The following is a 15,791-nucleotide window of genomic DNA, read 5'->3' on the forward strand; positions in this document are numbered from 1 at the left end:
TGGCTGAATGGTCACTGCTCCAGAGTCCACTCTAGTTAATCTTATGAAACTGTATGCCTAACGTTGGAGATTATGCGACCTTAGCCCAAGTTCAGCGTTGAGTGACCCTCTGCTGGCTGTCACAACGCTTTCTCTGGTCCCACTCTCGCCGTTTACTACAGCTACCACAAGCATCTATCGTCCCAATGGCTTGTTTATTCACTTATTGTGGACGTTAGTCATCAACATTCATCTTAAACGGCGTTAAAGGTGTCAAACACCAAGAGATATTTCGCAAGGTAGCCCTCCTATAACGGTGAGCTACTCCTGTAAGGACACGTTTATGTTTGTCTCAACCCATTCTTAAGACGGAGGGATTAACCATGTGTTTCTTTTCGTTTTTTTTTATAGTGAAAAGTGAGGTCACAACATGGGTCATTCTGGGCCACAATTTTTCGCCGCCACCAGCGCCACCAATGTCCCTAACCGGGCACCATCACGCGAACTAAGAAAAGGCTAAACAAATAAAGGAAGATGACAGAATGGGTTTGAAATCCACGCTCCCAACCTGCCATCCCATTATTCCACCACTGAGCAACCCTGGGGCTTGAAACTCCACTGCAAACTCATCCTAGGCAAGCTTCATGTCCGAGAATAAATCGCGTTAATTTTTGTACTGTAGTATTTTAGAATAGCAAAGCAACAACCAACCGTCACAGAATGCTAATGGCGTTAAAGGTAAATAGTTTAATGCTCCAACCTATTACAAAGAAATAATTCATCGTCATCAGCTTCAGCATTAGAAACAAGTGAACGCATTTCTACTACACCAAAATATTTATATCGTATAGTGGATACCCTGAAAGTGGCCTTGTAGCAGTTTCCCAATTATTTTTTGAAAGATAAGACTCTGAAAAGGCCAGCTTTCACTAGGGCTAAGCAGAGCATTTCACGCAGCTGGTGTTTTTTTTTTTTTTAAGAGAGAACCAGGCGTGCGTCCGCTAGGTGGCAAATGTAAGCACGCGCGACGGAGCTCTGTATTCGCCTTGAAACGTAACGTTCCACGATTACGAGAATTGAAAAAAGCTTTTTTAGATGTACCCCATTCCCGCAAGCGTGTTCATTCTCCTATACGTTCTACGGGCAACGGACATATTCATTTATTGATGATTTGATTGATTGATATGTGACTGATAACATAACTAAACCATCATATGATGATGAGATATGCCGTAGTGGAGAGCTCCGGAAATTTCGACCACCTGGGGTTCTTTAACATGCACGAAATCTGAGCACATGGGCCTACAGCATTTTCACCTTCATCGAAAAGGCAATCGCCACCGCAGGGATTTAATCCCGTGATCTGCGGGTCAGCAGCCGAGGAGTTAAGCCGCTAGACCACTGCGGCGGGGCCAAACACACTTGTTGCTGCGCTATTGTAATGCCTTCTTCATGTTGAGGATCATCGCAAACTTCTTCAGCGTTGGACGTATGTGTGGCTGAAATGCTTGGACTAACTAACCATAGCTGTCATCACTGACAGGTTCACGTGTTTTCTTCCTACTGGGTGTCAAAGACGGGTCCGCTCAACTCTCCCATTTTGAGGTCGATGTAAGTATGGGACATTTAAATGTTCGCCTTCTGCTTCAAGCACACTCATAATTTGCTTTTGTTTACAGTGTCAGACTGAAGCGCGATTGATCCTCACTGAAACATAAGGACAACCTCGTAAAGACAAGCTACTCACATTGCTGACCTATAGCAAGCATAGGACTCTGCAGTGCTGCGTGGAAGGAAGCGGGCTTGATTGCGCGCTAAAGAAGCTTCAAATCGCATACCGGTTTACCTCCGCTTTGGGTTTAATTATGGTAAAGGAGCTTCCTTTGATGCTTGTGAAGCGCTGCAGGGTAAGAAAAAACCAGACACGACAGAGAGTAATGACGAATGGAACATCAATCTGTATCGTCTCTGGTTTTTTCCTTGCCCTTCAGCGCATCAAAATTCGGAAGACATACCAACTAGCCCCCGCTGCCTTGTGAGCTTCATTTGCACATCCTATCGTGGTATGAATGACTTTTGTCGTACTCAGAATCAAAATATATTTCAGTCGTAAACATGTCATTCATAAAACCAACTCTTCCGCCGTGGTGGCTGAGCCCAGGTTTTGTCGCGCTGTCATGACGCGAGTGGTCTAATATCATTTTACTGCGGCCCCGTCGTTCTAAAAGTAGGTCCGATGAAAATGCTCAAGTGTTCAGATTTACAGGCTCAAGTCCACGAAATTTTAACTGTGAAAACTATTTCGCTGGCTTTCGGTGTATGGTGCGCATCCAAATTCCTTCATCGCAACTAGGTTTTTAAAAGTATACAACCTTCTACATTTCATCGCAGTGCAGATCGCAGTATTAATTGAACATGATATTCTTGATGCAGTTGCGTCAGCTACGCAGCTATTGCTTGGACGTCCTGAAACGCCACCTCGAACCAAAAACTTGCATAGACACTTACCACCAAGCCTCCAGCCTCGGCTACCAGTACCTCGCAGCAGAAGCTTTTCGCTACATCCTCCAGAACTTCGATAAGGTGCGTGGGCATTGAATGAAATCACTTTAGGCTGTTTTCGTTTTTAAGAATAATATCTCACATTTACCATCCTGAAACCAAGATACGATTATAAGATGCTCCTACTTGAAGGCTCCCTAAATTTCTATAATGTAGTGTTGTTTAACTTGTGCTTACATATCACAGTACACGTGCTTCTACCATTTCTCCTGCATGAAAATCCGACCACCGCGCCCGCGATAGAACCAGCGACCAGTAGCCGACCGCCTCAATAAGACAAATTCTAGCTCAAGAAGACAAATTATAGCTCAAGAAGACAAATTCAGTAATCAGCGTATAAGCGTGAAAGCCACTGGAACCGACCAGGACGATTAACAGACTCTGAGAGTAATTGTTTTCTTTCAAAAAACTGTTTTTAGGTTCACAATACATAATAGGTTAGCAGGCACACGAAACGTACAGAAGCTAGTTGGTTTAGCCCACTGAGTCACTTGGCAGTGACAACGGAACTGTGAACGTCGTAATAAGCAATCTGCTTTCTGTACAGGCTGACGCACGTTTTTCACCGGTGATACCCAACCCTGGAAGGAAAAGTACCGTGGTCCCTGGCTGCATAGTTACGCTGCTGCGTGCTTCATTTGTGCGCCTGCGTGCTGCCGTGTCCTGCGCGGTGCAGCTTCGTCCACGTCATCAAATTCACCCTACAAGAAGAGCGCTCAGGTCGCCGGCTGCATCACTTGGCAGTGACAACGGAACTGTGAACGTCGTAATAAGCAATCTGCTTTCTGTACAGGCTGACGCACGTTTTTCACCGGTGATACCCAACCCTGGAAGGAAAAGTACCGTGGTCCCTGGCTGCATAGTTACGCTGCTGCGTGCTTCATTTGTGCGCCTGCGTGCTGCCGTGTCCTGCGCGGTGCAGCTTCGTCCACGTCATCAAATTCACCCTACAAGAAGAGCGCTCAGGTCGCCGGCTGCATCACTTGGCAGTGACAACGGAACTGTGAACGTCGTAATAAGCAATCTGCTTTCTGTACAGGTCAGTGACCAAGTATACTGAGCTGCTTATAGCTTTTTTGTGTGTTCCGTCGTCACTGCCAAATTGTTTTGAATTATCTGTGGTGCTTTCTTGCTTTCTTTCGTAAATCATTAAGATTTGTTATGGCTAAATTGAAGGAGGAAATGAAGACTGAATGTTTGAAGTTAAAGGAGGAGGTGCAGCAGGAACTTAAGATGTTCCGTGACTCTGTGGTAAGGGATTTCAGGAATGAAATTCGAGACATGAAAACAGAACAAAGGAACATGACTAAAAGCATTGACTACGCTCACGACAGTATTGAGGAGTTGAAGAAAAAATTAGAAGAAGCTGTCGCTGAAAGTGCTCGCCTTAAAAGTGATAATGCTTCTCTACGCCTAGAAAACGCGTCCTTGAAAACCTCTGTATTTGAATTGGAGCATCGATTGACCGGCTGTGAACAGTACTCTAGGAATGTCAATATAGAAATACAAGGCGTTGTGAAAAGGGAGACTGAATCGGTCAGTGACTTACTTTGTACGCTAGGCACGATTATCGGAGAGCCGCTTAGCAAGGATGACATAGAGGCGTGTCACCGTGTGCCGAGTAGAACGGAAAACAAGAGCAACATCGTTGTTCAATTTAAGTCCCGCGTCAAACGGGACAGGGTGCTAAAGAAGGCAAAAAAAGCGCGCCTTACAAATGCTGATTTGGGCATTGGCAACTCAACTTCCTTTTCACCGCCTGTGTATGTGAATGAACATCTCTGCCCGACGTTGAAAAAACTGCTCGCGACCGCTGTAAAAAAGAAGTACGAAATGAAATGGAAATCTGTATGGTCTTACAACGGGAAGATATACGCTAAACAGACTGACGAAACACCTGCTGTACACATACCCAGCGAGCGTGATATCGACAGGATTTTTGGAGGGCAAAATAGTTCTGTGTCTGCATAATGTCAGTTGATGTGCTTGCTTGAAACTTTGAAATAGCATTTATTCGCTATGGATTACCTAGAGCTTGCTTTTCCTCGCGATATCTGCTTACACAATCAAACAGGCAACTCAGTTCTGCATATTAACACGAGGTCACTTAACCATAAAAGGGACGACGTTGCACTCTTTTTAGAGCAATTCCAATTAAAATTTGACCTCATTATGATGACTGAAACTTGGGGTACAAATGATGAACCAACTTTTACTCTGGATGGCTACAATACATTCTATCTTAATCGGACGCATAAGCGAGGGGGAGGGGTTGCTTTGCTTGTTACGACAAAAAAGAGTTGCCACATCGTCCCTGAATTCAGTAAGATAACAGATGAATATGAAATACTTACAGTCCAGTTTAAAGATGAGCTTATCTCGGTAATCTACCGACCGCCAAATGGAAGCATGGCAAGTTTCATGCAATTTTACGAGAACTTCTTGGAGTATGCTTGTTGTAATAATTTCCTCCTTATTTCTGCAGGAGATTTTAATATTAACCTACTGGAGGAAAACTGTGTCACCCGCGAGCTAAATAACCTTTTGCTCTCGAGTGGTTTTAAAAATCTAATTAATACGCCAACACGAATTACATGCTCCACTTCATCAGCACTGGATCTTGTCATTACCAATATTGACACAGTAATTTATAGCGCAGGCACAATAACATCTGATATTAGTGACCACTGTCCCGTGTTTATGAGCTATTTTTGCAAACCTCTTGATAAAGGGACGCGGCGGGTGCTGCCTACCATACAGCATATCACATCTCGAAGTCTTGAAGCTTTTACGCTCGATATATCCAAACAAAACTGGTCATCTGTATTTAAGGAGAAAAATGCCGATAACGCATATGATGCATTCATCCAAACTTTTCGACGCATTTACGCAAAACATTTTCCATTCAAAACATTAAAATCTGCAAGAAAGGCTAGGAAACCCTGGGTCACTCGCGAGCATTTGAGTATGATAAAGCGTAAAAACATCTGCTATCACACTTTTCTACGTACGCGCTCTGCTGAAACTTTGAAAGAATTTAAAAAGCTTCGCAATAGATTAAACGCTGAACTTCAACGTGCCAAGAAAGCCTACTATCAGCGTATCTTTGTACATGCCAATCGGCAACGTTCAAGTGCTACGTGGAAGCTAATTAATACCATACTCGGTCGTGATAATAAAAATGCTTTGCCTGAGTCTATAACCTTCGGGGGTAAAGATTTTAGAGGTGCAGCACTCGCAGATCATTTTAATAACTACTTCATAAATGCAGTAGCGTTGTGCAATGATAACGCGGATTTTGTCGCCGGATGCAGTAACGTGAGCCAAAGTATCTTTCTTGACCCAACAAACGAAAGTGAAGTATGCGAAATCTTCAAGCATCTAAATAGTACTAAATCTCTTGATGCCGATGACCTGCAGATCACACCAATAAAACACGTTTTATATTTACTTAGTAGTGTACTAACCTATATATATAACTTAGTTCTTGAACATGGTGTTTTTCCAGAAGCCATGAAGAAAGCTCGTGTATCAGTCATTTTTAAGGGTGGTGACCGCAGCAGTGAAAGTAACTACAGGCCTATATCGGTCCTTCCTGTCTTCTCTAAATGTTTAGAAAAAATTATTCATGTCCGCATAACGAATTTTTTTAATAAACACAATGTGTTAACAGATGCGCAGTTTGGCTTTATAAGCGGCAAGTCCACTGAAACTGCATTGTTGACATTAAAGGAAGCTATACTTCATAACTTTGAACAAAATAAATTCACACTCAGCATATTTCTAGATTTCAGTAAGGCATTTGACTCGCTTCATCATAATATATTGTTAGACAAATTAGAATCAAATGGCATTCGGGGTGTTGCCAAATCTTTAATTCGATCATATCTTAGCAATAGGTGCCAAAGTGTTTACATTAATGAAAATAGCTCGTCATTCTTGCCCCTCACTCGTGGTGTGCCGCAAGGCAGTATACTTGGTCCGCTGATGTTCAATGTTTACATTAATGACATTGTTCAACTGGACACAACAGTTAAATACGTCATATATGCGGACGATTCAACAATAATCCTTGATGGCGTTAACTTAGATGACATTGTAAGCAAAGCAAATGATATACTTTCAAGAATTTCGTCATGGTCCAGAATGAACCAGCTTAAAATTAATCCAAATAAAACCAAAGCCATTGTTTTTCGTGCCAAAAATAAAGTACTCGCTACCCATCAACCTTTAGTTCTTGAATCAGTGCCGATTGATATTGTTGATAGCTACAAAATACTCGGAGTTTATTTTTCTTCCAATCTAGGCTGGGATACACATGTAAATTTTGTTTGTAAAAAGCTTTCTTCGGTAACAGGAGTGATGTCTCGTTGCCGGAACATTTTGCCGCTCAAAGTGAAACTTCAGATATATTATGCGCTATTTAATTCACATCTAATGTATTGCAGCCTTGTATGGGCCACGACAAGCAAAGCAAACATCAATAAAGTCATTACTTTGCAAAAAAAAATAGTCCGCCAGATTGGAAATATTGAACCGTTCGGAACGACGCGTGGAGCTTTCCAAGAATTTAATATAATACGAGCTGACAACCTTTACACATTTCGCTTATTGCACACACTTTATTTCTCGAATAAGGAGTTCTCCAACTTCATTAGATTACTGTCATGCCTACAGCGTCGTGTCATTACGTTTCCTACAAGAAATACAGATATTTGGTTCGTACCGCGTTTCCGCACTACATATAGACACCAAGCCTTGGCCTACAACGTTCCCACAACACTTAACACGCACGAAAGTACAATCTCCTGCAACAAAAAACAACTACACTCACATTTCTGCTCTCTGGCTCCATAGGAACATTCCTAGTCCAGTCCAGTGTAAATAAATTGTATCATGTTATATCTCGTTATCTTGCGTTGTATTAGCGATATGAATGTATGTGTTTTCACATAAATGTATATATGTTTCTTTTTAGGTTGATAAGTGTCAATGTATACGATTTGTCTGTGCATGGTGTATTTTGCTTATTGAAAACCCTTTTTTACACATTTTATAACAGGTATTGTAAAATAATCAGTTAAAAAATCATTTTTGAATTGTGTATTGTTCATATTTTTTTTTTATTGTACTTGCATGTTATGTACTTGTAATCATTTCCGCACTACTGCCATGTGTATATTCAGGTCACCAGGGCCTTTGTCAAGCCGTTTCTCACGGCTTTTAGCCTTGGCGACCTTCCAGTTTGGTCTGGTAAATAAATAAAGAAATTGAATTGAAAATTGAGTGTTGAAAAGTCTTGATGGAATGCCTTGACATATATCGTAGTGTGTCAGGAGAGCGACCCTGACAATTATTATTTGCTATTTTGTTTCTTTTTGAGGAAATACATGCAAATGAGCAGAAAGCTAGAGTCAGTAACCATGGCTGCACTGACAATAGCTTCAGCAAGCAGCTGCCACCTCCTTAATTCATGGAGAGGGGGGGGGGCAGCTGCCTTGGATTACAGTTTCGTCTCCTGACAGTGAAGTGCTATTTGTAAAAATATAAACGGTGTATATTGTGCCCGTCATTGAGTACCGCATAGATATACTATAGATGGAGCACCAGCACTAGTGCATATAGAAGCTGAAACACAGAGCGCTTCAGCCATAAAGTATAGAATTGATAGGCAGTTCCTTGATCATTTTAATCTTCATTCCTTCTTCTCCTCTTGGCTCCATGTTACGTGAATCCGCTTTGTCGCAAGACGAAGTTCAGCAAAGGTTAAACAATTACGCTCCTCCACATTGACATTTTTGATTGATTGATTGATTGATTGATTGATTGATTGAATGATTGATTGATTGATTGATTGATTGATTGATTGATTGATTGACATTTGGGGTTTAACGTCCCAAAACCCCCATATGATTATCAGAGACACCGTAGTGGAAGTTTAGACCACCTGGGGTTCTTTAACGTGAAACCAAATCTGAGCACACGAGCCTACAACATTTCCGCCTACATTGGAAATGCAGCCTCCGCAGCCTGGATTCAATCCCACGACCTGCGGGTCAGCAGCCGAGTACCTTAGCCACTAGAGCACCGCGGCGGGGCAACACATCTACCTTTTTAGGCTCACCAACTCAAATTGGCTGACGTAGTTATTAAGAGCCCGTTCTTTTTTTCTCAACAAAATCAAAACACAACTGAGGACAAAGCAACAAGTGGGTTTGAAGCCCGCGTGCGCGTAGACGAGGTGAAACCATGTACTACCTATCACTTTCATGGTGGCTGAATGATCGCAGTGCCAGAGTTCTCTCGGTTTAATTTCGGGAAACTCTATGCGGGCATAATTTATCTTTTTCCAAACGCGACTCTTAAGAGTTTTCTTGATGGAACCGAAAACAATATTGTATATTTTACAAATATATATACCGAGGCCTGCAGGTTGTAGTTCTCAAGGACGTGAATCTTGATATACACTGTTCAGACCACAAGGATCGCAGTTGCCTCCTGAAATAGTTTATTTCCGAAATCCAGTAAGTCAACTGAAATGTGTAACGAGCACTTTGGCTGCTTTAATTGATCAAGATTTGACAAATTTTGAATCTGCAATTGAAAGTCTAGTGTACAGCCTGTTTCTTTAACATCATTTGCCAGTGTGCACATCGTGCGGTATTCAGGATCCCAAATATACAGTACACACAAGGCTTTCAACAAAATAATAAGAATTTCAGAGACAAGTTCACTGAGGTCGATTGCGAACAAACTTACAACGACAGCATACATAATTAGCTGTTCAATCAGCTTAATTACCAGTGTGCTTGCCAAATCTAGCACTACGTATACACGGCTAAACGTTTCGTTTTCCGACAGACTGAGATAGAAAGAGCGCCTGCGCAGCGAGCACGCAAAACTTGGATTTCCGCAAAAAGCGTGCATATTCGTTCTTCTATCTTTACTAAAGGCAAGGAAAGCTAAGCTCATAGTCTTATGGTATCAAACGTTAGTTAAAAGTCCCCAATTGCTAAGAGCACATCAAGAACGCCGTCGTCTTTCTTCGATGGCAAATAAGAGCGCTGACACCAAAAGCGGATAGTAAAGCATGAAAGCGATCGCACCGATAATGCATCGTGAAGGTGCTCCTCGTGTAGGTTGAGTCACTTCACTGCTGTCCAAAGCAACAGGTCACACAAGAAGCCGCGCTCCACACGATTCACAGCACAGTGTCCACCAGGGTGGTCACGTTACTGTAGTTGAATTCAGTTTTTCGAAAGCGACGCCTGCGATTGGGTTCACATATTAATGAGCCCATCACTCATCGTATGTCTTGTTGCTACCAGTGAACATTGTCGTATGCTAGCTTAGCGATATTTCGGTTGGATCCTGGATTGCAGAGGGTGAGTTTAACATAAAACTCATGAATAGTTTACTCGTCAGTGGCAGATTGCGCGACTCAGCCGCGGTTGACGACGTCGGATATAGTGTGACAACTTTATAATTTATCAATCACACCGAACATTTCTAATCGTGAGTGATTTAGATCGGCGCCGTTCTCTATAAAATGTACCCGGAGTTACAAAGACGCAGAAACTAGCGTTTTATTGTAAGGTTCTGAGATTACACAAAAACAAGTAATTTGGTGGCTTTGACAGGAGGCAGCTTTTTAGCTGCAGTCAAAAAACTGCCTACACTGTATATCAAGCAACGTTTTTCGTGCAGTTTTTGCCTCTGCTTGTACCTCTTCCGTGCGATATCGTCGAGCCCTTAATACAGTCGCTAGACATCACTTTAAACACATCTCAAGGAAGGTGCCAGAAATAATAAAGCAACCAGCTCAAACGTCCCAGGCAAACACTACCGGGGCACTTTGAAGGCGGTTACCAGAGATGCCGCACCAGAAGTCTTTTTTGGAAGGTCGCTCGGTGCAAGCCAGTTTGTTTAGAAACACCGAAAGCGTCTATACTCAGGTTACTATTTTAAGCTTATATTTCGAAGGATAGCGATCAAAATTTCAAAGAATTAAAGTACTATTGCTATAACTCATAGAGGTAAAATAAAAGCCAAGCATACTGTTCAGGTAAGCACACATCGTTTCGCAACAAAGCTGCATCCATGATATGAAGCACACATTTCAGTTCACAAGCAGCTGTTGGTTCAAGATAGGGACATACGAAACAGGAATACACAGGGCAATGATGCACTGCTTCTTTCTCTCTGTGTTTCGCGCGCCCCTTATCGTGAACGCCGACTCGCCCAACTTAGGGTGCGAAGGAGGAGGGGAGGACCATTCAGCCATTTTCAATTAAGGAAAGCTCACTCAGCAAAAAGATTCTCTTACGACCAAGAATGAAATACAGGAAAACCACCAACCTCTCGCCGTATGTACAGAGCCAAGTCTTACCCTTACAAAAATTCTTATTGATAAAACAAAGAGAACTTACTCAGCTATGAAAACAGATGGGATCGAAAATACATGACGGTTCAATTAAAATAACCGTTGAGGAAATTGTTGACCAGTATTGAAAATCCGCCATTACTTTCGATTGAAAGCCATCAATGAACTCGATATAGATTTATCATTGAGAGAAAATGAAATGGCAATAGAAAATACGTTGTGGATCAAATGAAATATCACAAAGGCAATTGTTGACAAGCATTGAAAATTGGCCCACCACTTTCAATTGAAAGCAATCAATGGTTCTTCATTGCGGAGAAGAAATCATTATGTTGCGCACTCGAAAGCAGTTTCTTGCCAATGATGCAGTAGATATTATGGCCCTATAAAATTATAAAACAATTGGTATCACAAACACCTACATCTGCACACCACCGTAGCACTGGAATTGAACTCCGGACCTCCTGCACGGGCAGCAGATGTGTTACCCAGTGCATCTCAGCGCCACCGCTGATTGATTGATTTGTGGGGTTTAACGTCCCAAAACCAGCATATGATTATGAGAGACGCCGTAGTGGAGGGCTCCGGAAATTTTGACCACCTGGGGTTCTTTAACGTGCACCCAAATCTGAGTACATGGGCCTACAACATTTCCGCCTCCATCGGAAATGCAGCCGAGTACCTTAGCCACTAGACCACCGTGGCGGTGCTCAGCGCCACCGCGTGAAGGCGAGACTTTTTGTGGGGATATATATATATATATATATATATATATATATATATATATATATATATATATATATATATATATATATATATATATATATACACCAAGTGGCTTTTTGTAAACCGTCGGCGGAACTTCAACTTTCTTTGTTTATTTGCGCATGCATTTGATTAGCGAATAGTTTGTAAGGCTTCGTGAACTAGAGGCAACAACGGTCACCGCTTTCAGCTCCGACTTTGGTTCGTGATGCGCCGTTCTGCAAGAACGATTAACGTGTATTCGTGCGTCGTTTTAGTGCTTCCCCCTGAACCACGGGTGTTTCGCTCACGAAAATTCGCGGATACTAGCGTGACGAGGCTGTTTTCGGCTGTCGAAACCTACGTATTTTTCTCGCGCGTGCGTGTGCTGCAAGCAATTTCGCTTATTTGTGTCGCGAGGTACACGCATGTCAGTGACAGCAGCCTAATCTCAGCTGTTTGAAGACAATGCACTTTCGCACGTTAACGTTCCATGGGTATTGTAGCGTGCCTGCTATAACGTTCGCATTTCGTACGCGCGAACTTCCGCGAGCTGCACGCTGAGGCAGCAGCGCCTTTTTAGGATTTCGACGCTTACTTATTTCCGCAATTAGGATTTATGTGCATTATTTCGCAATATACAGTGGTTTTGACTCATTTTCAGTCTTTAAATAATCTTATTTGTTGAGAGTGGCTACTCATACCTTTATTCAGCATCATACCGCTGTTCAAGTGAATCCCGAAAAGCGCACCAAGCTTAAGTATGACGTGCACAAATTAGTGGCAGACAGGTAGGTCTCCTTCTAAAGAAATAATGCTTCTGCACATCTCTTTCGCGAACGTCCGCATGCAGATGGTGTGAAGAAAAGGTGCAAAACGAACCTAGAAATCTGTATTGTTACTGCATTCAGTTGCTCTTTAAAAAATGGGTATTTTTATAGCTGGTACATTATGTCCACAGCAGTACACTGGTTGTCTTGGTCGTGGTTCACTGTTACAAATCCATGCTGAAATATGAGAACTGTACCTAATATTCAAATTTGTGAGCAAATGTCGGTGACATACGCTCTCCTGCTGACTTCTGCACCTGATTTTTGACATCTGTACTTGATGTTCATCATCACATTACGCAACCATTATTCAAAAATCAACCAACCGATTTTCAATTTTGATCTTTCTCTGTATCGCTGCTTTCCGTTCGTTTCTTTTTTTCCATGCTTTCCTAAAATAATCAGTTCAGTTTGTTTTGTAGAACAAGAGCACCAACATATAGGCGAGTGTTTCAGTACTGTCACGCATGCACTATAGAGCGGCCGCACCGCGAACACGAAACTTCTCAGCTTCCACGGTTCTCGCCTCGGTTTTATTTTTTTCCTTCTCCCTCCTCCTTATTTAGCTTCTGCTCTTCCATCTCTTGAGAAGAGATCTTCTTGCTTCCCAGAGATGAAGGAGGTGCGTGTCAACGGCTAATGGGTCCTCATTCAGCTTTATTCTTTTGTTGTGTTGGTCCGCAATGTCGAAGACCTTCCTCACCCAATCGTCTACGTCATCGATGGTGGTCTCAACATTTAGAACACCTCGGAATGAACCCCACTGTTATTTAGGCCGTGCCAATCCTCATGGGCTTGCGAGTATGAGCTACGGTTAATTGTATGATGTGGTGGTCGCTTCCCAGGGTTCCTGGGAGACAGCTCCACTCCGCTGAACGCACATTTAACGTGAGCGTGAGATGGGGGTTTGTGTCTCTGGCGACACTATTCCCTACTCTTGCTGTCTGGAGTGGATCATTCCACAAGGACAATCTGTGCTGCTTAGCCGTGTCGTGCACTAGGTCACCTTTCTTTGTTGTGTTATGGTAGCCCCAAGCCATGTGAGGGGCATTAAAGTTTCCCATTATAACAACTTGATGGCCATCAGCGCGTTTCTTCAGTTCTCGAACCAGAAGGTCAAATTCTGGCAGTTGATCTTTTGGGGGCTGTACACGCTCACATCAATGAGTCTGTTTAGCGATTTTCTTTCCGGTATTACTTCCACCACAATGTGCTCGAGAAGTGTGTTTACTGGTTCTAATTCCTGTACCGTGAGAGTCTTTCTTGTAAGGATGGCTGTACGCTTTGTTTAGACGTGGGCGTTGTACCCTTCTAGCCGCACTTAATGTGTCTTTCGCCCTGCTCACTGAACAAGCGCAGGAACATGCAGAGAGGTTAGGAAGACAGAACTGGTCTGCATTTTGCGACGCACTACAGGGAGCTTTAAGCACATAGAAAACGTGAGACATTCTGTGTGCTCTTCTCGACAACAGCCCAACAAGGACGACGCAGCGACAAAATATTTGCTGGCTGATACACAACTATGCTGGATCAGAGGAGGACCTCCTTCTAGAGCTCCAGAAGAAGCTGTCTGGAGACGCACCCATAACCACGACGGCACACGACAAAGCCTACAACGGAAAACTGAACCCCGAACTTGATGAACCATTTACGTTGACAGAACTAGGTGCAGCACTAGCTACACCCACTAAAAACACCAGCTCAGGGAAGCATCGCATTATGAACAAGCATCTCCGCAACCTTCCGCAGCAGGCCACCGATGCCCTACTCCAGTATCTCAATGCTTGCTGGGAGAGGGGTGAGATACTGGCTACCTGGAAACATTCAGAGATTACTATGATCCCGAAACCCAACAAGCCCCTCAGCATCGAGAACCTGCGCCCCATTTACCTTACCTCGTGTGTAGGGAAACTATTTGTGCACAAGGTACACAACAGGATAATGCCGTACCTCGAAGACAAGAAATATTTTCCGAACACAATGTTCGGATTGAGGCCACACCTATCAACGCAAGACATATTCTTTTTGCTCAAGGAAGACCTCATCGATCACCTCAGCACCAGAAGCAAATCTTCAATCGTAGCGATTGATATAAAGGGGCCTTTCGACCACGTCAGCCACGACGCAATCCTCTACAATCTTGAACATCTGGACTGTGGACCTTAGTTATACAACTACGTTAGAAATTTCCTCAAGCATCGCACGGCCACAGTGGAAATTTACAACCTTCGCAGCGACACTTTCTGACTGCCGAACAGAGGTGCACCACAGGGTTCGGTCATTTCGCCATTGCTTTTCAACTTTGCATTGATCAGGTTACCCAGCCTCCTCGATGCTATACAAGACGTGTGACATGCCTTTTATGTGGACGACATTACGTTATGGACAAGGGCCTCAAATACCGGAATGCAAGAAATGTGCTTACAAGAAGCAGTACATATCATCGAGAGGTACTTGAAAAAATGTGGCCTCGAATGTGCTCTCGAAAAGTCGGAACACCTCATCCTGAAGTGTAGAACGAGAGGCCAGCCTGCCGCCTACATTGAACATGATCCCAGCGTCACCTTCAAAGGAAAGCCCATCAAGACAGTGGAAACATTACGAGTACTGGGGCTCCACATTCACAAATATGGGTCAGGTGCGGCCACACTCCCTCGACTACAGCGCACGCTATCTCAATTCACGCATCTTGTCAGGCGAATCACAAACCGTAGAAGCGGCCTTAAAGAGCAAGACACACTGTGCGTTGTGCAAGCTCTCCTCGGCAGTCGAATAACCTATGGCACTCCTTACCTCGCCCTGAAGAACGCAGAGGTAGAGAAGCTGAACATCATGATTCGTAAGGCCACCAAAATTGCTTTAGGGCTCCCATTCACGGCTTCCACTGTGAAACTACTGAAAATGGGTGTGCAAAATACCTGGCAGGAACTAGCCGAAGCCCAAGGGGCTAGCCAGCTAGAATGACTAAAGCTGTTGCCCACTAGAAGATCAGTGCTACAACGGCAGAACTATAGCGGAACCTTTATAGGCGACACAGAGGCGGTCCGAAAAGAACGGATTCCGCCAAACGTCCGCGAATCTTTCTGTTTCGCACGAATCCCCCGCAATATGCACCCCATACATCACAAGGAAATAAGGCAGGCACGAGTGAATGCTCTACGACGAAATCACAGCCAAGATCCAAACGCCAGATATACAGACGCAGCCAAGTATCCTGGTAGAGCCGCCTACGCTTTGAGCGTCGTTGATACTCGTGGTGTAGAGCTCGCATCTTCCACAATACGCACCCGAAG

At 43.4% G+C, this 15,791-nt stretch overlaps 1 protein-coding gene across 1 annotated transcript in view; it reads left to right on the top strand.

Moving 5' to 3' along the window:
• LOC119165497 (kelch-like protein 10) overlaps nt 1-15,791 on the top strand; it is a 95,604-nt gene that overhangs the window by 51,250 nt on the left and 28,563 nt on the right. Inside the window, exon 3 of the mRNA XM_075870334.1 lies at nt 2,413-2,562. Coding sequence (XP_075726449.1) covers nt 2,413-2,562 — 150 coding nt within the window. The remainder of the gene's footprint in view (nt 1-2,412; nt 2,563-15,791) is intronic.

Source organism: Rhipicephalus microplus, chromosome 8, assembly GCF_043290135.1.
Source record: "Rhipicephalus microplus isolate Deutch F79 chromosome 8, USDA_Rmic, whole genome shotgun sequence".
NCBI classification, from domain to species: Eukaryota; Metazoa; Arthropoda; class Arachnida; order Ixodida; family Ixodidae; genus Rhipicephalus; species Rhipicephalus microplus.